This window comes from Miniopterus natalensis, chromosome 21, assembly GCF_054644295.1.
Source record: "Miniopterus natalensis isolate mMinNat1 chromosome 21, mMinNat1.hap1, whole genome shotgun sequence".
NCBI lineage: Eukaryota > Metazoa > Chordata > Mammalia > Chiroptera > Miniopteridae > Miniopterus > Miniopterus natalensis.
Window position 1 is genome coordinate 19,809,900 of NC_142101.1, and position 22,226 is coordinate 19,832,125.

Below are 22,226 nucleotides of genomic sequence, written 5' to 3' on the forward strand. Positions count from 1 at the left end.
GGACCCGATACCTTTGTCTTGCTCTCTCTGGCCCTGGTCCCACTGGAGCCTTAGCCTGGTGTCCTCTCCTGCAAGGGCGCACGGGAGCAGTCCGGGGCTGGAAGCCGGTTCTGCCACATTCCAGCATGAGTGACTGGTGTGCCCGCCTCAGGCTCTGCGGGGGAGGCCCCCCAGGGGCTGGGAAAATCCAGAGTCGGCTCCCCTGGCCCATGGAGGGACCCAGAACTTAACCCTCTCTTCCGGGCACCCGCAGCTTCAAACACGAGGCGGGCAAGAGGCGGGCTCCCGGGGCTGGACATTCTGAGTCTTCCAGCCACAGAGTTAGAGGGCAGCTCTGGAGGTGGGGTCACCTTCCCTTTGAGTAACCGCTTCACCCTGGGAGGCTGCACTTGGCCACGGGCCACCCAGGGCTGGGGCACTGACGACAGGGGTGGGGAGGGTGATACTCGAGCCTGCATCGTAGATGCACAAAGACCCAGATCTGGAGGAGACCTCGGGTTATTGAGTCCAAACCGCCTTGCTTTGAGAGATGGGGAAACTGAGACGCCGAATCACACAGTTGCAGAAACCAGAAAACACGCCTCCTTGCCTCTGTCCCCTGCTCAGGGTCTCAGTGGGGTCTGCAGGACACGGGCCCTGGGTTTGAGGCTGAGTCCCTAGAGAGGGCCACAGGCACGAGGACTGAGCGGAGGACCCTGGAGCCAGGAGGTGTGTGCAGGGCGGGAGCACCGGTCAGTGGCTTTAAACTTCGGCTCCACCACTTGACTGGCTCCGCGTGGCCCAGGATCTGAGCTGCAGTTTCTCATCTACTAAGTGGGGATAACCGTACCTGCTCACAGGGCTTTGTGGGGATTAGCAGGGACTATGCTGAATGTAAAGGAACGCTAAGCGTCTGCATGTCTCTGAAGGGCGGGTGCAGGCAGTCAGGCCCTCGCCACTAGGCGGCGCCAGATGGTGCTGCTGAGCGGCTGGGGAGCCGAGGGAGAGGGTAGACCAGATGGACCCGATGGAGGGCCGACCGGAGGGCCGACCGTGGCCTGTGGACTCCTGCAGCGCCAGCCGCCCCAGGTGAGGAGGGAGGGCTGGGGACGAGCGACGTGGAGCTTGGTCTCTCCAGAAGCGGCTACGGCAACCCTGATACTTGGATGTGGCCCCGGCAGGCAGAGGATACCAAGGCCTCGCCATCGACACAAACGGGTGTCAGCAAGCAGGCCCTCAGGCTGGGACGCTGGGGACTCAGGGCCTGGGGCTAGGCAGGCAGGCACGTCCCCACTCGGTCCCCCATGAATGTTGCCTGGGGAGCCTTCCAGCCTGAATCCGGGGCGCCTGAGCCTCGGGGTCTTCTCTCCCCACTAGGATCCCTTTCCCTTGGATCTCCAGGTGCTTGGGGCGGCTGCCTCTGGGACTCGGTTCCCCTAGAGGTTCAAGTCCCCAGTACCCTTCCCCCTCGCCAGCCTCTCCCTGACCTGCCTCCCACCCACTGGAGGAATTTTCTGAGCCCGAGGGTGGCGGAAAGTACAGAGCCCACCCCACCCCACCCCACCCCCAGCAACCCTCCCACCACCCACCTGGGCCAGTGCCCTGTGCCCAACCCCAGAGGGTGCTGGGCGACCGTCTGACAATCATTAAACCAGCTGAGCCTGATTTCCCAACATCCCAGGTAGGACCTGGGCCAAGTGGCACAAAATATGCAAATCACCTGGGGCCAGGAGCCCAGTCTAAAGGCCAGGAAATCCCCTCTGTCCAATGAGCCACCAGCTCAGGTTCCCCAGCTATAAAGGCCTGGCGGGGAGGAGCTCCGAGGTCTATTTAGGGCTGGAGGGCCAGCCGCAGGACGCACTACCTGGCCGAGCTTTTGCCTCCTGCGTTTCTGGCGCCTGCTGTCCCTAAACCCTGCCCGCCTGACTGCCACGCCCGCACCGCAGCTTTGGTAGGTCCCCACCTGCCGCGCTCCACAGCCTGGGCTGGGAAATGGGGGTTGTGGCTCTGGAGTCTGTAGCAGGAGTGTGGGGCGACGGGGGTGTCCTGAGGGTTTGAGAGCCAAGGGATTGTCCCTGGGAAGGACAGGGTGGCCGTGACTCTGTCGTCCCCACTCAAGGGCCCAGGCGAATGAGTCCAGGGAGCCCGGCAGGAAGCCAGGTGCCCCCGCCAGGTTCTGAGATCATGGGGCCGGTCTTAAAGACGGGGTGTCCTGAGAGATGGGGACTTCCATGCCCCCCGGGCCACACCTGCCCAGGCTTCACAGGAACAGAGTAGCTGTAGGACAAGGGGGAGGGGCAGCCCTTCACCGGCCTCCTCTCCCCCCAGGTAGCCCCATGGCTGCAACCTGTGAGATCAGCAACGTTTTCAGCAACTACTTCAGCACTATGTACAGCCCCGAGGACCCCATCCCGGCCTCTGTTCCCCCTGCTGCCTCCTTTGGGGCCGATGACCTCATGCTGTCCCTGAGCAATCCCCAGATGCCGCTGGAGGGCCCAGGTGGGTCTCGCAGGGAGGGGTGCAATTGGGGAGGCGGGCATCCATCTAAGAGGTTAGGTAGCTAGGGGGTCAGGCAAAAGGAGGGGCTCTGAGCGGATTCCAGGGCCCTGCAAGGGCCTTGTTGGGTCGGGGTGCTGGGGTGAGGCGCTGTGATCCCCGTTCCGGGAGGGTCTGCGGTGGCTGCAGTGCCCGCTGACCCTCCTCTGTGCCCGGCCCCTTCTAGAGAAGGCCAGCTGGTTGAGGGAGCAGCCCCAGTTCTGGTCAAAGGCCCAGGTTCTGGACTGGATCAGCTATCAGGTGGAGAAGCACAAGTTTGACGCGAGCACCATCGACTTCTCGCGGTGTGACATGGACGGGGCCACGCTCTGCAGCTGCGCCCCTGAGGAGCTGAGGCTGGTCTTCGGGCCTCTGGGCGACCAGCTCTATTCCCAGCTGTGGGACCTCAGTGAGTGCGGCTCCCTGTGCCCGGGTCTCCTCTCAGGGAGGGAGGCTGGTCCAGAGTTCGGCCCATGTCCAGTGTCCCAAGTTAGTGTGGATGTGGGAAGGACCAGAACCTCAGGCAGGGGTGGGTTGGCCAGTGAGAGCCCCTGAGGGTGAGGGTGGGGTGAGGGGAGGGGGCAGCCTGGGGTCTGACCCTCCCCCTCCCTCCTCAGCCTCCAGCTTTCCCGACGAGCTCAGCTGGATCATTGACCTGCTGGAGCAGGACAGCTTGTCTTTCCAGGAGACGCTGGGGGACCCTGGCCCCTTCGGTGAGCACCCACGCTCTCTCTGCCCCTCCCCACACCTGTCTCCCCGGCTAGAAAGGTCAACGGGTCATCCATCGCAAGTCTGGGTGGCCTTGCCTTGCCCTGCCCGGTCCTCGGAGCCCTGTCTGAACTCTCACCTCTTCTTCCAGACCAGGGAAGCCCCTTCGGCCAGGAGATGCTGGAGGACGGCCGGCAGTCCAGCCCCTACAACCCGGGCAGCTATGGTGCTGGGGCCCCGTCCCCGGGCAGCTCTGACGTCTCCACCGTCTCTAGTGTCTCCACCGCAGGTGAGGGCTCCTCGGGGCCACAGCCTTCCAATCCCCAAACGTCCGAGCCCGTGGTTCCCAGCTCTGTGGGGGGAACGGGGCTGGCCAGCAGCATGTCCGCAGAGGGTGTGGACTGTGAGGGACTCACTCAGACCCACCTCCCCAGGGACTGGTGCTTCTCTGGGCTCCCACTCCTTGGACTCGGGGGGAAGCGACGTGGACCTTGACCCCACCGACAGCAAGCTCTTCTCCAGGCGTGAGTGGAGGGTGTCCCTGAAGGGGGGCCGCCCCCGCCCAGACCCCCACCCCTCACTCCTGACCTTCCACCTGACCTCACCTGACCTTCACCTGCCCCACAGCTGGCTTCCCCGACTACAAGAAGGGGGACCCGAAGCACGGGAAGCGGAAGCGGGGCCGGCCCCGGAAGCTGAGCAGGGAGTCCCGGGACGGCCTGGAGAGCAGGAAGAGCAAGCACGGTGGGCACCGGGCCCCTGCCCGGAGGCAGAGCGGGCGGGGGGCGGGCACAGGGCTGCCTGGCGTTGCAGAGTCTGGCCTGGCCGTCCTGGAGAGGGGGGAAACTGAGGCTGCGGGAGGGAGGCCCGGCCACTCCCGTTCTCTCTGCACCAGTCCCTGTCCTGCTGGGACACCCTGGGTGCTGTGAGGATGCAGCTGGTGGGTGTGGGGAGGCCCAAGGAGCCACCACGGTGGGTGGTGCCTCGCTGCTGAACTCCCTGCCTGCAGTCCCCACATGGGGCCGGGCTGTTCGCTTCCTGCCCTCGGGGGTCATTGTTCCCAGAACGCTGTCCCCTGGTCCGGGGGCTGGGGTCAGCTCTGGGGTCCTGTACTTGCTGACCGTCACCGGCCGTTGGTGTGTCTGATTTTTAACTGTGGCCCTGCCACTGGTAGCATGTCAGTCACTCCCGCCGGCGACATTTGGGGGGCACGTGCTGGGATGCAGGGCAGGCTCGCGGGCGGGTCCCCGGCTGCTGCTGACGGGCCTCCCTGCAGCCCCCAGAGGCACCCACCTGTGGGAGTTCATCCGGGACATACTGATCTACCCGGAGCTGAACGAGGGCCTGCTGAAGTGGGAGAACCGGCAGGAGGGCGTGTTCAAGTTCCTGCGCTCCGAGGCCGTGGCCCAGCTGTGGGGCCAGAAGAAGAAGAACAGCAGCATGACCTACGAGAAGCTGAGCAGGGCCATGAGGTGAGGGCAGGGCCGGCCGCTGCGGGGCTGGGGACTGCTGCAGGGGCTCCCAGCACGGCCACCTCCAGGGCCCGAGTCCCACGGGGCGGGGACCACAGCCTTCTGCCCACTCGGCAGAGCAGATGGTGCCTGGAGGCTGCGGGAGCTGCACCCAGAGGCACAGGGACTGTCTAAGGAGGCCTCGGTGTGGCCTGCGAGACGTAGCAGGGAAGGCGCTCTGGGATCAAAGACCGTTTGTTAGCGGGCCCCACACCTGTCCCCTGTTGAAGCAATCAAGCTGCTTGTCTCTGGGCCTCGGTTTTCCCTTAGATCAGGGGCAGGGAACCTTTTTTCCACCAAGGGCCATTTGGATATTTATAAACATCGTTCTCGAGCCAGACAAAGTTATCAGCTTAGAAATTAGCCTGTTCTATTTGGTCAAACATTTCATTAGCTCGTCCCTAATGTGATGGCTGAAACAGCTCCTCTCTGGTGAAGGGCTTTGGCAGGGCCAGACCAAAGGATTTCACAGGGTCCGAGGGTCGGACGTCCCCCACCCACGCCCTAGATCTTCTCTAAGGTCCCTTCCAGCTCTGAAATCACGTGGTTTCATGACAGGCCCCCAGGCACCACCATAGATATAAAAAAGCAGGGGCAACCGGTCCCCGGGAGGCAGTTCTAGGCGAGAAAGTGTGTCAGGCTCAGGTTGGTGGGGCTGGAACCCAGTGGGGACGGGTCACCGCAGGTGGGTAGCAGGGCCAGGTGAGGGCTTGGCAGTGGGGGTGCACCCTGCCTGGGCCCCTCTGACGCCCACGTCCGTTCAGGTACTATTACAAACGGGAGATCCTGGAGCGGGTGGACGGTCGGCGGCTCGTCTACAAGTTCGGCAAAAACTCCAGCGGCTGGAAGGAAGAAGAGGTGGTCGGAAGTCGGAACTGAGGGTCTGAGTGGATCTGGGACAGACGCGTGAACTTGAGGCCGGTGGCCCCTGTCGGAGGACTGCTGTTCTGTGGAGGAAGCGGAGGCCCTGGGGTCTCCTCGGCCGCCGCCTTGTGGAATTACAAGCCTGGAGTTTGAAGTGACTTGTTTGCTGACGATGCCCCAAGCGTGGCTCCTGTGGGGCCTCCTGACGCCCAATCCAGACCCCAGCTGCAAACGCGGTCTTCCTCCCGCAGGTGCCTGCACGGAGGCCGGGAGGCCGGGGGAGGCCCGGGGCTCCGTCAGTGACGGGACGGGGCCCTGCACCTTCCCTCTGGACTGGCTCCACCTCCCTCCCAGTGCGTGGGCTCCGCAGGCGGGGGTCAGAGCACTCCCTAATTTATGTGCTATAGACACGTCAGATGTACATAGAGATCTATTTTTTCTAAGACATCCCCCTGACTGTTCTCGGCCCTGGGCTGGGCCAGCGGGGGGTGGGGGTGGCGGATGCTCAGGATGGGGCTCTGGCGGCTCCTTTCTCCTGAGCGGAGGCAGAGACCTCCAATAAAGTGCCTTCTGGGCTTTTTGTAACCGTTGTTCTAGCTCCCTGTGCACTGACGTGTGGGTAAGGACATGGGCATCGGATAAGGTCAGAGGTGAGGGAGGGGACCGGGGTCTGAGTGTCACGCGAAGGCAGAGACAGGCGTGTAGGGTAGGGGTCCTAGAGCCAGGTGGGCTGGGGGCTGGGAGGAAAGGAAAGGGGACCCTGTTCACGACTGAAGAGGCTACAGGGCTTCACTCCAGCAGGAACGTGAGCTCTGCAGGCCGCTCGGGGCCATGTGCTGTCAGGACACAGTGCTCGGTGAGCTGGGCCACGTCCGTCCCCTTTGGCTGGTTCGGGCCGACATTGTAAGAGTCTAGACATGCATGTCTGGCCTTCAGCTGGGCCACGTCTGTCCCTTCTGGCAGCTGTGAGGTGGGTTTGGGCCGATGCTGTAGGAGTCTAGACGTGCATGTCCGGCCTTGCGGAAGAGGCCTTCTGCATTCCAGCCACGCCAGCCACGAGCTGTGTGTCTGCGATAGGACCCGGCTTTTGTCATCTAACATGGAATCAGAGTGACCATCTTGTGGAGGGAAAACAGCAGAACAGAAATGAGACTTGACCGGAAGAGATGGGACGAGACGGCCATTTGGAAGCCTCGTGTGCTCCGGGAGCTGGGCCCCCACTTAATCCCCTCCAGAGGAGGGAGGAGGGATTTGTCATGCCCACTTCACGGATGCAGATGGCGAGGCTCAGTACGCCAGGGGCCTGGTCAGGGCCAAGCGGCTGTGACTGGTCCTCTTGCGGCTTCCCTGGGACCGCTGCGGGGCTCAGCCCTCTGACCCAATGCTCAGCAGCTCCTGGACCTGTGCTTCGGCCACATGGTGACACAGTGACCATGCCTCTAGGCTGTGCAGGGGATGGTTCCCTGCACATAGCTTCCTTACAGAGAATGGCTTCCAGATCCCATAGAGCCGAAGGGATATGGGGAAGGTAGGGCTCTTAGGACAATGTTTGTGTGTGTGGTGTGTGAAAACAGGGACAGCCAGTACAGTGGGGAAGCCAGCTGGCAGAGCAGCGGGGTCATGGAAGATCCTAGAATGCCCTGCAGCCATTGGGAAGGTGTGTCCCTCTGAAGTGTACCAAGTGTATGGTTGGCCCCAGAGGTGATGGGGGAGGGCACAAGTTTTGCCCTAGACACACCTGGCTCACGCCAGCCAGGCCCCTGAGAGACGCCTTTGGCAACCTAACAGTACCCCGTGTGGTGGCACTGAGCTCATTTTGCACCCACGGTATCTTGGGGACCCCTACGGGGGTCACCCGTGTTGCCTCGAGGACCCAGGGCACAGCCACTCCGCCTGCCACCACCTGGCCTGCCTCCATCCCGCCTCTTCTGCTCTAAGGGGCAGACGGGTAGGCGGGAAAGTGGGGCCCAGCCCCTTCGTCCCTACCGGAGGGCGGTGCTGCCCAGCTCACGCTCTGACCTTTGCCCAGTTTCGGTTTATGGAGTGCTTTCCTTGTCTCAGTATTGCCTTTGGTACGCACCACAGCCCTCTGAGGAGACGGGGCGGACCCACGCTTCTGACGGGGCTGGTCCAAGGTCACCGGCCGGGTGAAGAGGGGACCAGAGCCCAGGACTCCTGCCGGCAGGTGGGAGCCCGGGGGCAGCACCCCTGCTGTGGCTCCTCGAGGGGAACTGGAAGCACCTGGGCAGTGCTGGGGAGGGCGGAAGGGGTCCTCGGCTCCCCCCAGAGGGACATTATCTTACTTACAATGTTTTTTCCAACATTGCTCTCCTCCCTCTTGTCTCCCAGGACCCTGCAGAGCTGGGCACACACCCTGGGCTGGCCTTTCTCACCCAGTCCTGGGCGCCCTCTCTGTTGGATGTCAGCCATCCTTACTCCCAACTGTCACCGGCTCAGGGGCCACTGCAGGCTGGCACCCAGACTCGGCCCCTCTCCACTGAGGTGGCCTCTCCCTGGGTGTGGCTGGGCTGTTTCGATCCTGCCCAGAGCAGCTGGTCACCTCTTATCTGCTTCTGTGAAATCGTGCGCTTCTGGGCAGGTCAGAGGGAGGTCACCCCTCCTGAGTTTGGGTGTGCCTGCCCTCGGGCCTCCCGGGACAGTTCCCGGATTCTCCCGGGGCCCTCCACCCAATTCAGGGGAAACTAGCTTCACCTGCTCTCCTGGGCGAGGTGGGTAAAGTGGTTGTATTTTTGAGGGTTTTTTTCAATCTGCCCTTTTATTCCAGTCACCTGTTGACGAGCTCTCTCCTGACCACTCGTCAGCACCCCTGGGCAAGGACGGGGCTTACTCATCTCAGCCCCTCGCCCAGGGCCTGGCACCGAACAGACGCTCAACAAATATTTGTTAAACAGCCTGTGACTCTGCCCGGCCACCACCTCCCCCTGTGCACACACTCAACATGCACACTCACACACACTCACACGACGTCAGTCACACAAACAGGCTTCAGAGAGGTTGGGAAGCAGCTCATGTCTTCGGAGCTGGTGCGTTTAGGACACCAGGGCTCCGAGCCTGGCTTCCTGACCCTCCTTCCTCAGCCTCACCCCTGACTCTGCTGCCGAAACCCACCAGTAGCCCTGCATTTGAGAAGTGCCCAGGGACAGACAGACAGACTGCCTGGGGTGCGTGGTTCCATCGGATCTCATTCTCGGGGATTCCTTGAGCCTGAGGGGGATGGGGAGTGGGTTTCCCCTTACTGAGATCTTCCTAAGACCATCTCTTGGGAGTGTTGCCTCCTCGCCTTGTACACCCCCCTTCCTCCCTTCCTCCAGCCCCCTTCTTCCCCCCCATCCCCTCCCCCCTGCTACGTGCAGGGATGGGCCGGGGCAGCCGCAGCAAGGCAGCAATTAGCCCAGCTCAGCCACCCGTTACTGGAACCTTCGCGTCAACTCTGGAGCTGATCCAAGAAACCACGCCCAGTGCCCCCGGCGTGACTCAGCCTCGCCTGCCCACCTCCACACCTGCCGGCCTCAGTGACCCAGGCGGGGCCGGGAGGGGAAAGTCCCAGCATCCTCTGTCCACCCTCAGCTACCCCATGTTTGCAAGGCATGCTGGGATTTAGCGCCCTTCCATCACAGGCCTGGTCTCCGCTGGTTTCCGGCCCAGGGGGAAAGCTGCAGGCTGGCGAAGGCTGGGCTTGGAGAACTTGAATCTGGAAGGAGAACTGTCCGAAATGTGAGTCGCTTGTGACCACGGGAGGTACTAACTTCCAAACGTCAAATTGGCGAAGAAGAGAACGAATGCCCCTGGGGTCTCGAGCCGGCGAGGGCAGGAAGACACGCAGGGCGCCAGGTGCACAAGAGGAGCCCCTTCCTCAAGCACAACTTGATACATTGTTTAAAAGCCTTCTTTACACAGCAACCTCAAGTCAGAAATCCTTCCAAAGAAAATGATTGGGTAGGGGCACAAAGACACGCGGGCCAGGACTCTCAGCGCGGTGCTGTTATCATGCAGACAAGTGGGAGCGGCCTACGCGTCCGTCAGGAGGGGACTGGAGACAGCAGCTGCAGCAGAGACGTATTCAGATGCTAGGCAGCCACGGAAGTGACGCGTGGAGTATCCCGGGCACGTTATTGCGTGGGGGAAAGTAGGTTCACATTCCTTGTGCACAGAATAATCCCACTTTTTGTTGTTGTTAATCGTCACCCAAGAGATAGATTATATATATATATATAATATATTATATATATAATAATATATATAATAAAATATATAGTATTAAAAATATATATACTTTAATCTTCACCTGAGGATATTTTTTCCGTTGCTTTTCAGAGAGTGTGGAAGGGAGAGAGAGAGAAACATGGATGTGAGAGAGAGACATCGATCGATTGCCTCCCGCACCCACCCGGACCAGGGCCGGAGATTGAGCCTGCAACCCAAGTACATGCCCTTGACCGGGAATACGATCTGGAGACCCTTCGGTACATGGGCCGACACTCTAACCACTGAGCCATACAGGCCAAGGCGAGAATGATCCCAATTTTGTCAAATGTTAGTGGTTATGTCTGGGCAGAGGGGAACAGCTTTTTCTTCCCCTGCCCCTGCCGAGCCCTCGGGGCAACAGAATGGCCCCACCTGCCCCAGCAGCTGAAGGTCCTCCTTCTCGGCTCCAGCTCCTTCCGGGGGAGGGTCTGGGCAGGGCTTCAGGCCTTCCCTTGGCAGCGCCCCCCTCCCACCATGATGGAGGCTCTGCAGTCTCCCTCCTGAGCCCCTGCGGGGTGTGCGGGGGATTAGTCCACGGGTAACTGTGCAGCCCCCAGGGGCCCTCTTCTGTCCTGCTGGCCCTCACTCAGCCTTCAAGGATTTGTTAAAACAGCAGCATCTGCTTCTCACCTGCTGGGCCTCCCTCCGTGTCAGGTGAGTCCATGCGTCTATTGCATCTTTCTTCCGAGGGTCCCGTCTTTCCTCCGGTTCTCGGCGACTGGGTTGCCCTGTGCCCCACAATCTGATGGTTTCAAGACAAGTCATGATGTTGCAGTTTTTCTGAGATTTCTGTTGTTAGGTGGGAGCGATGCTCTCTCAGATTTCTGCTCCCCCCTCCATTCTGAATCCCCATCGAGGTTGCCTTCTCAACATGCTTTGCAGATTGGTTCTCTGGGGGCTTCCAGACCTTTCATAGTCTTAAAAAAAATATCCTCTTGTTCCGACCCCAACGTGCGCCTACGCGGGTAATTTTGCCCATGATGTTGCCTGTCGATGACTCCTCCCCGAGGTGCCAGGAACGGCTCTTTTCAGGGCCGTATTTCCTTCCTTGCGACGTATTCTCCAGATAAACTCTCTTGTTGGCGCAAATATGGTCATTGCAGCATTTTTTGGGAAAATGATAAATACTGGAAACAAATTAAAAAATAAGCCATGTTATCGAGAGGTTTCTCATAAACAGGTGTTGTTAATATTCTACACGTGTGAGCGCTAAAGCTCCCCACCCCCTGCTGAGCTGGGTCAGCAAAGTCCCCGTTGTGCTGGTGAGAAAACCACAGCGGAGAACTCGGGCCCAATTGCTCCAGGTTTTGGAGCTGGTGAGGCCTGAAATTAGTGTTCATGGAGAAATGATTGGCCATTAGGTGTCACCTTTGACCCCTCACTGGTGACCTCTGGCGAGGCTCTTAGCTTTAATCAAGGGGTACAAGGGTGGCATCTTGGGCTGGCTGGCAACCAGGTCATCGCAGGCTTTGCTCTCTGAGATCTGACTGGGACCGGGGTTTGCAGGGCTGGTGAGAAAGGCAGAGAGAGAGGGCGGGGAGGGTGTGGGGTGCCGGACTGGGGGCAGGACTGAGAGCAGGACAGCTGGGGCCATGCGGCGCGGTGGCAATGTGGTTCAGAGTGCCAAGGTCCTCAGTTCCTGGCTGCTGAGCGCTAGGTGTGCAGGGCAGGTGCTTTTGGCCCTGTTCCTCGGTTTCCCATCTGGAACATGTGACTGAAACTCAATTCTAGGAGTGTAAAAAGCCACCCACACTTAGAAAGGGGTCCCCTCCATGCTCAGATCCTGCCCTAAGTATGACCTCCCCGACTGACTCAGTTCCTTGAGATATGAGTCAGCCAGTCATGGTTTCCAGTGGCTTCTTGGATGTATCTGGGTCAGCAGCAGTTGGAAGACTCTGGATGCCAGTCGGACAAGTGGGGAGAAAATGGCCTCAGGAGGCTTGACGAGGGGCCAGGGCTCGCTCAGGACGCATCGCCCGCAGACCGGGCCACCCCTGCCCATCAGGTGCCTACCAAGGGGATGGACAACCAGAGAGTCCAAAGTCTCCCCGGAGCATAGCGACACCTGCGTGTTCTTGGGGGCGGGGCTTACACTTGACGACGCCCATTCCCTACGGGGCTCCCGTCTCCTGAAGCCTGTTGGTTCTGGGCTTGTCCTCTGCTCTCCCAGCCGTGGGGTTTCCTGTTGTCAGTCATCTGATGCCACTGTGTCATCTGCAGACCCTAAACTGTGATTGATTCTAACATTTTAGAATAAAACAGGCATCCTTGAAATAGGCGTCCCTGGACATGATCATGAAATAAGTCGGACGTTGAAGGGAGCAATTCCACTTATACAAGAACCCTAGGGGAGTAGAGTTCATGGGGACAGAGAGTAGATGGTGGTGCCAGGGGCTGGTTGGACAGGGAGTGAGTGACCAACAGGCACGAAATGTCCTTTGAGAAGGTGAGAAAGTTCTGGAGGTGATGGGCGGCGATGGCCGTGCAACCACATGAATGTGTTTAATACCCCAGCTGTGCGCTTAAAAATGGTGAATTGGTAAATGTTATGTTACGTGTATTGTACCACAACTTGAAAAAAATTAAAACTAATAGTTAACATTTAATAATAGTATATTAATATTATATAATATAGAAAATCTCCTACACCAGCAGCCAGAGCCTTCCAGAGACCTTATGTCAGGCCTGACCATGCTCTGCTCCGAACCCTGCCCTCAGAGGCCCCCCAAGGCCCTGGCTGCTGACCACCCCTCTGCAGCCTCACTGACTGCTTGTTGGGGTGGGGGGCTGCCTCGGAGACCCTCCCCTCCCCTCTGCTTTATCTTCTCGCCACCCACTAGGACCTAATGGACAACACATTCAAGCGTTTCTCTTAATGTCCATGGCCCCCCCCGACCAGGAGGCACACATGGGCAGGCAGGGTCTCTGTTCACCGACGGGTCGGCACCTGGCATTAGTGCGTAGTTGATACACATTTGCTGAATGCATGAACTTCCTGAGTTTCTTGGGGCAAAAGGACCCATAAGCATCTTAAACGCATTGACCCTGAGAGGCAGGGAGGTTCCCAGGTGAAACGGCTGAAGCCCTTTGGACACTCTGGGCCTTCTGTCCCCCACCTCAGCTCAGCTCCTCAACACGGAAAACGAAACCTCAAGTGCCTCCTCTCCTCTGAGCAGTCACAGGCCACACTCTGGCCAATGACTGAGCACCTGTCGCTCTCTGGCTGGGTCCTGGCCATCGGCTGAGCCGTAGGGCCTCCCCTGGGGCAGAGATCGAGGCTGGGAGGGAGGAGAGATGAAGGGGGAGCCGTGGGGGGTGAGTGGGGCAGCTCCTGGCACTGTGTGCTGCGCCTCGGCGGGCAGGTCCGGGCCCCTGGGTGCGGCCTCTGGGGTGTGATGTGAGCAGCCTCAGGCTGAGTGAGGTGCAGACAGAAGGCCCGGCCACCTTTGTCCTTCACCTGCCCCTTGTCCTCTGTTTACATCCCTCTTTCCCGTAAGTGAGTTGGCTGCTGGGCCCCACTGGCTCTGAGCCAGACACACCTGCCCAACAGGTTGGGCAGAGCCCTTGGGGGTGGGGTGCAGGTGATTCCGGCCCTTGGGGAAAGCAAGCTCTGTCCTTCTCTGCCAGCATGGTGCCAGGCTGCAGACAATGAAATAATGCCTTCAGGGGGGCCGGGGAGTTACATCTAAGTCACCAGAGGCAGGAGGGCCAAGACCCTTCTGAGGGCCTGAGTGGGCCTCTCCTAGCAGGAGACTGAGGTCTAGGGAGACACAGAGGAGAGTGGGATCCACGCTTGAGCCACTGGCCTCCATGTGACGTGGTGCCTGGGACACAGTGGCTGCCCTGGGACTGGGCTCAGTCCTGCCTGTAGCCGGGGAGGCTCTGTCTGTCACTCTCTGGGGTTCGCTCCGCAGCCAGGGAAGTTGCGGGGGTGACGGCGACCGTGCAGTTGGCAGCTGTGCAGGGAGTCAGGGGACAAGGTGGTGGAGAATCCTGAGGCAGAGCTTCTCTGTCCGCTCAGGGCGTTTGCAGCCCCCAGGTACATTCCTGGCAGGTCTAGGTATGTCAGGGCCTTGGGTGGATGGGACTCAGTCGGAGGAGACATGTCTTTCTCCCCACGGGATGAGCCACCAAGTTCACGTAAGATGTGTCCTCACCCTGGCGGGACAGCTCAGTTGGTTAGAGATTGTTCCTATACACCAAGGTTACAGGTTCGATCCCCTGTCAGGGCACGTAGAAGAAGCAACCAAAGATTGTGTCCATAAGTGGAACAACAAATGGATGTTTTCCTCTCTTTCTAAAAAAAATCAAAAAATCAATAACATAAAAATTAAAAAACAAACAAACAAAGGGTGTGTTCTCCACCACGTGGCCTTTTGGGCCCGGCTTCTGTTATCCGGCACGTCATTCTCAAGGTCCATCCACGCTGTAGCACGCATTCCATTCCTCTTCATGGCCAACTATGTCAGCCATGCGCTGTTGTTACCCGTATTTCACAAAGACCCGGTAGGCCTGAGTCTAGCCTGAGAGTGGACAGGGCATCCAAACGGTTGGCATCACTCATTCCTAAAGAATGCTCCTACGCGGCGTCTCCAGTGTGACGTGCTGAGGGGCACGTGTGAGGGTGACAGAGAAGGTCTCTCCCCTCGGGTCCCTTATATCCCAGTTGGCAGGGGACGGATAAACCGAGTGGAAAAAGACACCAAGTGAGACACCAGATGAAGACACGAGCTCTGAGAAGCAGGGGACGTGCTCAGGGCAGTGTCTGGGACAGTATTTTCGGACAGTGATGGAGGCCTCTGAATGCGAGAGGTTTGAGCTAGGACCTCTCTGGGGGAGAAAGCGGCCCTGGGAAGAGGGGAAGGGAGCTGGGCATTGCTGAGACACAGAAAAGCTGTGAGCTAAAGCCAGCAGGTGGGTGTGTGTGGCCCCAGGTGAGATGGCCCAGGTGGACGGGGGTGGTGAAGAGTAAGCCATCATTCTTGGGGGGCTAGAGTAACCATGTAATGTTCACTTTCTAAGCTCACTCTGGTGACCGCATGGAGAGAGCTTGGGGAGCAGGAGTGGGCTGGACACCAGGCAGTGGATCGTGCGGTGGCCATGGTGGGGACGGTGGCATGGTGGAGACGTAGGTATCAGGTGTTCGCTCAGAGGATGGCAATGCCACGGAGGGCCAGGCCCAGGTGACAAAGGGCCTCTGCTCTCATTTCTGAAGCTCTTTTCCCAGGCCGTGGGGGTCAGCAGGGGGAAGGGTGAGGCTGGACTGAAGCTGCGTTAGGTGCGCAGAGCAAGTATGGGCAAGTCTGGAGTGGCTCAGTGAGGCACCTGGCAGTGGACAAGGGGCAGGAGGCTGTCCCGAGATCCTGGCACCTATGACAACCGAGTCTGCTGCCCTCCCTAACCACTCTGAGACCTCAGACGGGGTTCTGCTGTGTTCCTCCTGCACCCACGCTTCCTGGGGCTGGGGCCCGGCCTCCCACCCAGCCCTGGGTAAGGTAACCATGGACACGCCGGTGTAACCTGAGCTGGCCTCCCCGTGTGTAGGCGGGTGTGGTGCTCTGGGCTCCGGGCCAGAGAAGGGAGCTCTGGTGGCCGGGGCCTGGCTACAGCATTCTGCAAATAGGCAGGAGTCACGAACCCAGCAAAGCCCTCGGTGGGGCTGGTCGTCTCCCCACAGCACCCAGGGCGACTCCGACTGTGGAGGGTGGGGGCTGGTCACCCTGCCTGGCCTACTTACTGTCCCTGCTCTGGTTTGGTTAAGGTCATCCTAGGAGACAGGGTCCCAAGAGGGCAGATTAACAAGATTCGTGTGGGTGGCCCAGGGACCCTGTGATCCTTACTGGAAACATATCCTGGGGGAATGCAGGCGGGTGGGGAGCCAGTAAAACTGCCTTTTCTGGTTTCCTTCCCCAGAGCCCTTTACCTGGACAGACAGGCTATGCTAACCCTGCAGGGGTTAATGGGGGGAGGGCAATGGGTGGGATTGGGTGGGGGCTGGGCAGGCTGCATGCAAGCCCCTGGTGCACCTGGACACAGCAGGGGACATGTTTACATCCATTCGTCAGACACCTGTGTAGCACTTACGCACAAGACAAGGCTGAGCTGGGCAGGGTTCTGGCCTCATGGAGGTTAGAGCCCAGAAACTAAGCCATGGACTCACATTCCACACCTCCCTCTCTCCCGCTCTCTCCTTTCTCCCTTGATTCAGCTATTCATCCATCCATTCTTCTGTCCACCCATTCATCTGTCCATCCATCATCCATCCATCCACCCACCTACCTGTCTATCCATCCATCCACCTGTCTGTCCATCCATCATCCATCCACCCACCTGTCTGTCCATCCATCATCCATCCATCTAGCCTTCCTTTCTTCTGCTTTTCTTATTCCTCAGTTATACTATAAAAAAAAAAAAAAAGTTACTTTCACTTGAGATGTCCTTGCTCTTTGCCAGGCCCAGAGCATCTTATCTTCCCAAGAACAAGGCCTTGGAGATATGAAATAGCAAGTTACCCCTGAGCTACCTGAATCCCGTGTCCCTGGGAATTCGTACTATTTCTGCCCTCTGTTCCCACGTGGGAGTTAAAGCTGAGGGAGCACCAGCCATCACTAAATGGTGGGCTTGCCTGAGGTCCCTGACGTCCCCACTGGCTGCAGAGAGTGTGTTGGGGGACAGAGCAGAGAGCAGAAATGGTCTCTGGTGACTCCGAGGTAATAGGGTTTGCAGAGGTGTCACTCGCTCCACAAGCACCTACAAAGTGGTGCACTTACTTGCCCACTCTGTGCTGGGCAGGGGGACACCAACGTGAGAAGACCCCGTCCCAGCCCTCAGGGAGCAAGGTCTGGGTGGAGAAGGCAAAGGAGCAGGTCACTGCGCAGCAGGCCGGGTGCCATGTTAGAGGCGTGCGCTCCATGTGGTGGCAGCTACCAGGGCGTGATAAACTCTGCTGTGTATAAAACAAACAAGTGGATTGAGAGTTTGCCTGTGCCAGGCCCAGCACTGAGTGCTGAACAAGAGCCCAGGAGGGAGAGGGGCACCCAGGTGGAAGGGACAGCCTGGCCACCGTGGTCACTGGAGAGCAGGGGCCACATCCCAGAGGCTGCGCAGACCTACAGTAAGGGGTTTGTGTTTTACCCTGGGGCTGGAGTCTTACGCACAATTGTAGGCCCTTTTTTCAGAAACAGTTAAAAAATGTGTGAGGCCCCTCTACATGCTAGGAGTTTGGTTTTCAGTGTCTTTATACTGAGAAAATGCATGTGTACTTGTGGACTCTCTCTAGGTGTCCATGTCTTTCCTGCAAGTTGTGTCTCTTCTCCAAGGGCCTGTCCCCGCTCACGGCAGCCAGAGGACCTCCCAAACCTGCCGGGTTGCTGCTGTTAGTCTCCTTCTTAAACCTCTGACAACTTTCCTTTGTCCCCAGGGTCAAGCCCAAGCTCCGTGACCCAGCTCAGCTGGCCGAGCACAACCTGAAACCTCCCTGTCTCTCTCCTCACCTGGGGCCCGGAGCCTGTCCCTCTCTGATGCAGACACACTGGCCTTTGCTGACCGACAAGCTGCTCTGTCTGGGCGCTGACACGTGTTCCTCACCCTGCCCTGCCCTTCCTCCCCAGCACCCTGCTTCAGGCGTGATGGTGCCAGAAAGTGAGGGGTTCAGCCAGCTTTTACAGAGGTCCCCATGTGTTTCCCAGGCCTCCAATGTACACACATCCCCACAGCGTGTGGTGGGTGATGGCTGGGGAAGGAGGTTGACACAAGTCCTCAGGGCCCACGATGCTGTGCCCTGGCCCCGGCCCCAAAGTGAGAGTCAGGGCTTTTCTCTCCTGTCTCAGTGGGACCTGGGCTGAGGCACCACCTGGCGTGAAACGGTGAGGCCAGGTCAGTGGTGGCCGCGTGGACTTGGTTTGAGCTCGGTGGGGTCTGTGTTCTGCTGGGGACAGTGAGGAGGCTGAACCCAGAGGCTGGGCTGATCTGCATGGTGCCCCATGTCCCCCTTACTCATTTGATTGCGAAGTCCTGAAGGTGACTTGATTCTGGGCAGGTGAGAGGTGACTTCTCAGGGCAGGTGGACCAAGGCATCTTGGCTTCTTTCTCCCTGGCAAGCTTCTCTTTCTTACCAAAGGGTGTTGCAGGCAAGAATACTCTTGGAGGAGGCCTGACATCCGGGCCATGTTTTGGGGGCCCAAGGGGCCCACTGTAAGGCTTGAGGTCATGGCTCAGGTTGTAAGAGGAGGCCTAACACCTGTCCCTTAACAGGTTATTGAGACCAGCGGACCCCTGGGCTGAATATTTTAGCTCTGAACCTGCGCGAGGTGGCTTCATGGAGGGTCAGCCTGTCTCCCACTCTCCCCGGATTGTGCTGAGGGGCCCTGGCGGCTGGGAGCGTGGGTCTCTGTGAGCGAGGGGAGGGCAGAAACACACGCCTTCCCCATGCTGGGCTGCAGCCCTGGCACTGTGCTCAAGCAGCCTGGAAAGCTGTTATTCTAGAACCTGATAAGTCCCTGGGCTGGGCGCAGATAGCAGCAGCTGCTTAAGTCCAGGGAGATAAGCGCTTCAGAGGAAGCTGATAAAGGAGTGAGATGCACAGGGTTAGGTCACCAGTCTGGCCTGTTTGCCTTTTGCCAGTTTCAATAGCTGTGCCCCCAAATCAGGTCCCCAGCACAGCTAGGGGCCTATGTGTCCTGAGGTCCCTGTTGCCTCAGCTCCGGTCCTGCAGCGTGTCTCTCGGCAGCCAGCATTGCCCTCCTACCCCGTTTCCCCACTGCCCTGGGTCCTCCTCCTGAATGCATTCACTAACACTCTCATTCATTTAACAAATGTTTAACAAATGTTTTATGAGTGCCCGCTCTGTGTCAGCACAGTTCTGGGCACCAGAGTGTAATACAGTGAGGCAGTTTCCAGTACAGTCCCTGCCGTTCCAGAGCTCATGTTCTGGGTGGCTGGGGACAAACTGTAAAGCAGTTGTTACAGTGAGTGGTGGCCTCGGTGGAGGAAGGGGAACCAGGGGAGTTGCCTGGGTGCCTTTAGACCTAGTGGTCAGGGTCTAAGGAGACTGGGAGCTGAGAAGGAGCCAAGGGAGGACATTTCTGGAGAAGAGAGAGCAAGTGCAAAGGCCCTGGGGCAGGGGCCAGTGTTCTGTGTCTGGGGACAAACAGAAGCAAGAGGGTGGGTGGGAGTGGTTGAGGCTCATTGAAGCAGCCGGATGGGGCCAGATAAGCAGTTTGGAGATGTGTCTATGCAGGGTGGGAAGCCACGGGAAGTTAAATCAGAAGAAATCGGATTTACGTTTTGAAATCTGCAGGCTGCTGTGTGGAGACAGGATGAGAGGGAGGCATAAGCAGGAAATGCTGCGTGGAAGGATGGATCCTGGCTCCCATGGTCTGTTCGACCACCGGCTAGTCGCTTGCCCTCTCTGTGCCTTTTCCCAGATGTCTGAAAGTGCTTCTCGCAGCCCGGTGCCTGGATGCAGGTGCAGTGGTGAGCAGGGCTGGCGAATCCCGCCCTCGGGGGGCTCCCATCCGAATGTGGAGTCAGGCGTGAAAGCAGAAAACCACCAGGAGAGCCAAGAGTTGCTGGGGATTAACATGGAGGCCGGTTAGCAGGTGACTGGGTGTGGTCAGAAAGGACGCTGCTGAAGGGTACAGGTGTCCCGACACACAAATGCCATTGGAAGGGCCTGGGAAGGAAGGGCCAGAGGGATGATAACAGTCTGCTTCAGGGGCTGGTGCTGCACCCATATCACAGCTCATATGACCCCCTGTGTGGCAGGGACCAGGTGCGGGGGCCGAGGGAAAGAGACCCTCAGAGAGCGGGTGAGTTGCTCTTCACTGAAGTTCTGCCTTTTACTGGATGCCTCCCTGCCCTCTCCACAGGCAACCTCGCCTCATCCTGAGGACTTTGAAAGCCCCTGCACGGGTGCTAAGCAAGGCCCTCCCATCCCCTCCTTACACACCCTCCTTCAGAGCCTGGGAGAGACCTGTCCCCTCCACCACACCTGGCCACTGGCCGACTGATCTGCTGTCCTTGACTCAGGCACATCAGCTAGTAGTCACCAGCATGCCTGGCCAGGGCCCCGGTGAGGGCACAGGGTGGCACCGAGCCCTGCAGGCCCTGCTCCCACCAGGCCCTGGTTTTCCACGGGCTGTGCAGGCATGTTTCTGATGGAATCTCGGTGTGTTTCATGTTTGTTCATATCCCCATTGGTCAGCCCTTATCTATTCACCTCTGCTCCACAGGAAGCATCCACAGGGGAGAGACCAGGTCTCCCAGACATTTGACTTAACGTTGACCTTGAGGAAGGTCATAAACCCCAGTGGGTGGCTGCTGGTGGGGACACAGGTCACACAGAGGACAGAGTTGGGAGATCTAACTCTAGCCTCAATTGTAACCTTGAACTTGCTAGGGCTCCCCCTTCTCTGAGCCTCAGTTTCCCCATCTGTAAACTGAAGTGAACTGGGCTCGTTCCGTGATTCTTACATTATGTCGAGATACCAGAGAAATCTGTGAATCTCCCTAGAATAAGGAACGGAGCAGAACACCTTGCATGTGACTGGGAAGAAGTGGGCACAAGCCCCTGCATTTGTCCCCAAGGCTTCTTCCAGGCCGATCATGTGGTTTTCTGTTCTCTGATGGTAACGCTGGCCCAGCAGGCTCCAACCCTGAGGGAAGAAAAGTCTGGTCTGGGACCTGTGTGTCCTCAGGCCCTGGGCAAGGCTCCCTGGAAGCTGGACCCTGCTGTTCCCAGGTGGGAGACGAGAGGTGGGGAGGGCAGCAAGCGACAGGAACTGGGAGGAGGCATCGGCCGCGGGTGGGGACAGGCATAGGCTTCAGGGCTGTGTGCAGAGCAGGGGCCCTGGGCCCATGAATCTCTGGGCAGAGACTCGCCTGTGCCAAAGCAAATGGGAGAAGAGGCCCCTGGGAGTCTGTGGGGTTGCCCCTCCCCCAACTGAGGATCTGCAAGGTGGGGGTGGCCCTGGGCCAAAGTAGGCACCACCCTTGTCACCAGGCAGTGCCTCTCGGCACGTTCACACCCAGTGCCGTGCTGGCAAGGCTGTAAACTGAGCCCCGGGTGCCAGGGGTGGGAGAGACCCACCCCTCCCCCTCATTCCCCTGGCTCGTTTCCGCTCGGAGTCTCACAGAGACCAGCCCAGGGAAGAAAGGGTGTGCACAGTGGGCTCCAGCAGGTGAGGATTAGGCCCGATGACAGGTTGTCAGTGCTGGAGGACAGCCCCGTAATCCCCAGCACCCCGCTGCAGGCCCTTTGATCCAGCCTCCAGAGCATGTCACCAGCCCCAGCCCATGTTTCCATAAAGGGGTGAACAATTGTTTCCAGCCCAGACAAAGGGCGCTTTGTGCAGCCCTGGGACCCGAGCTCCAGCAGGGAGCCTCTGGGGGACAAGAAGGACAGCCCCGCCCCTTTGGGGGGGGAGGAAGGCAGGGCAGTGCTAGGTGAGGCAGCTGCTGGCTCCCCCACAGCCTGCCTCTGATGGGCAAAGGGCACTAGTGCCACCCCACTGCCCACATGAGGGGCATGCCAGGCCCAGAGGGGTACAAGGGGATCCCCTCTGACCTTTTCCAAATGCAGGGCTGCATGGGGGGGTTCAGCAGGCCCCCCTCATTTGGGCAAAGGGCTGGTTCCTCATTGCCAGGTTCACACCCTGAGCAAACAGGTCTCAGCCAGGGAGAGAGGGATTTGGGGTGCAGAGTGTCTGGGCGTTGGGAGAGCCTGGGGAACATTTGGAAGTGGGAGGGGCAAGGGGTGCATTGCAGGAGGTAGAGATCCTGAATGCAGAGTCTGTCTGGCCGCGTGGAGCTGCCAGCTGCCAGCTGCCAGGCTGCCCATTGTCACCTGCTCTCGTGGCTTCCTGGGGGGCCTGGAACACCTTCAGATTTTGCAAAACAAATGAGGCTGCTGGAGAAGGCGAGAGCTTTGCTCCCCCTCTAGAGCGAGGGAGGGACATCTGAATTGGTGGGGCTTCTGCCCAACCCCAGGCACCCCTCATCCTATTGCTAGTTAAATCCACCCTATCCCATGCCTCTGTCTGCATGTGAGGGGCCTGGGGATCCCTGGCCCTGGACAGGCCTCCCAGTCAGGATGAGCAGCCTTAGGGCAGGGAGCTGAGCTTGATGGGGGAATCCAGGAGACACCATTCAGGGGGCCGGAGCCTGGGTTTGGGATCTTATTGTGGCTGCACCCACAGAGACCAGAATAGCTCATCCTGGGGGGAAGAAAGCGTCAGATGCCCACCCCCCAAACATTACAGCACAACCTAAACTGGTTACCTTGGTGAGAGCCGGCAACCTCGATGGAGGCGTGACGGAGGGGTTCGCGGGCTGTGTGCAAGTCCCCATGGCAAACAGGGCTTT

The 22,226-nt window shown here is 59.1% G+C and overlaps 1 protein-coding gene across 1 annotated transcript; it reads left to right on the forward strand.

Annotated features, from left to right (window-relative positions):
* The first annotated feature begins 2,312 nt into the window (after window positions 1-2,312).
* On the forward strand, window positions 2,313-5,885 carry ELF3 (E74 like ETS transcription factor 3). Its single transcript, XM_016211595.2, has 8 exons — window positions 2,313-2,478; window positions 2,702-2,923; window positions 3,132-3,227; window positions 3,374-3,511; window positions 3,657-3,746; window positions 3,850-3,966; window positions 4,499-4,694; window positions 5,498-5,885. Exons 1-8 carry the CDS (start codon window positions 2,316-2,318, stop codon window positions 5,610-5,612), a joined length of 1,137 nt encoding a protein of 378 aa, XP_016067081.2. The 5' UTR covers window positions 2,313-2,315; the 3' UTR covers window positions 5,613-5,885.
* The last annotated feature ends 16,341 nt before the right edge of the window (window positions 5,886-22,226 follow it).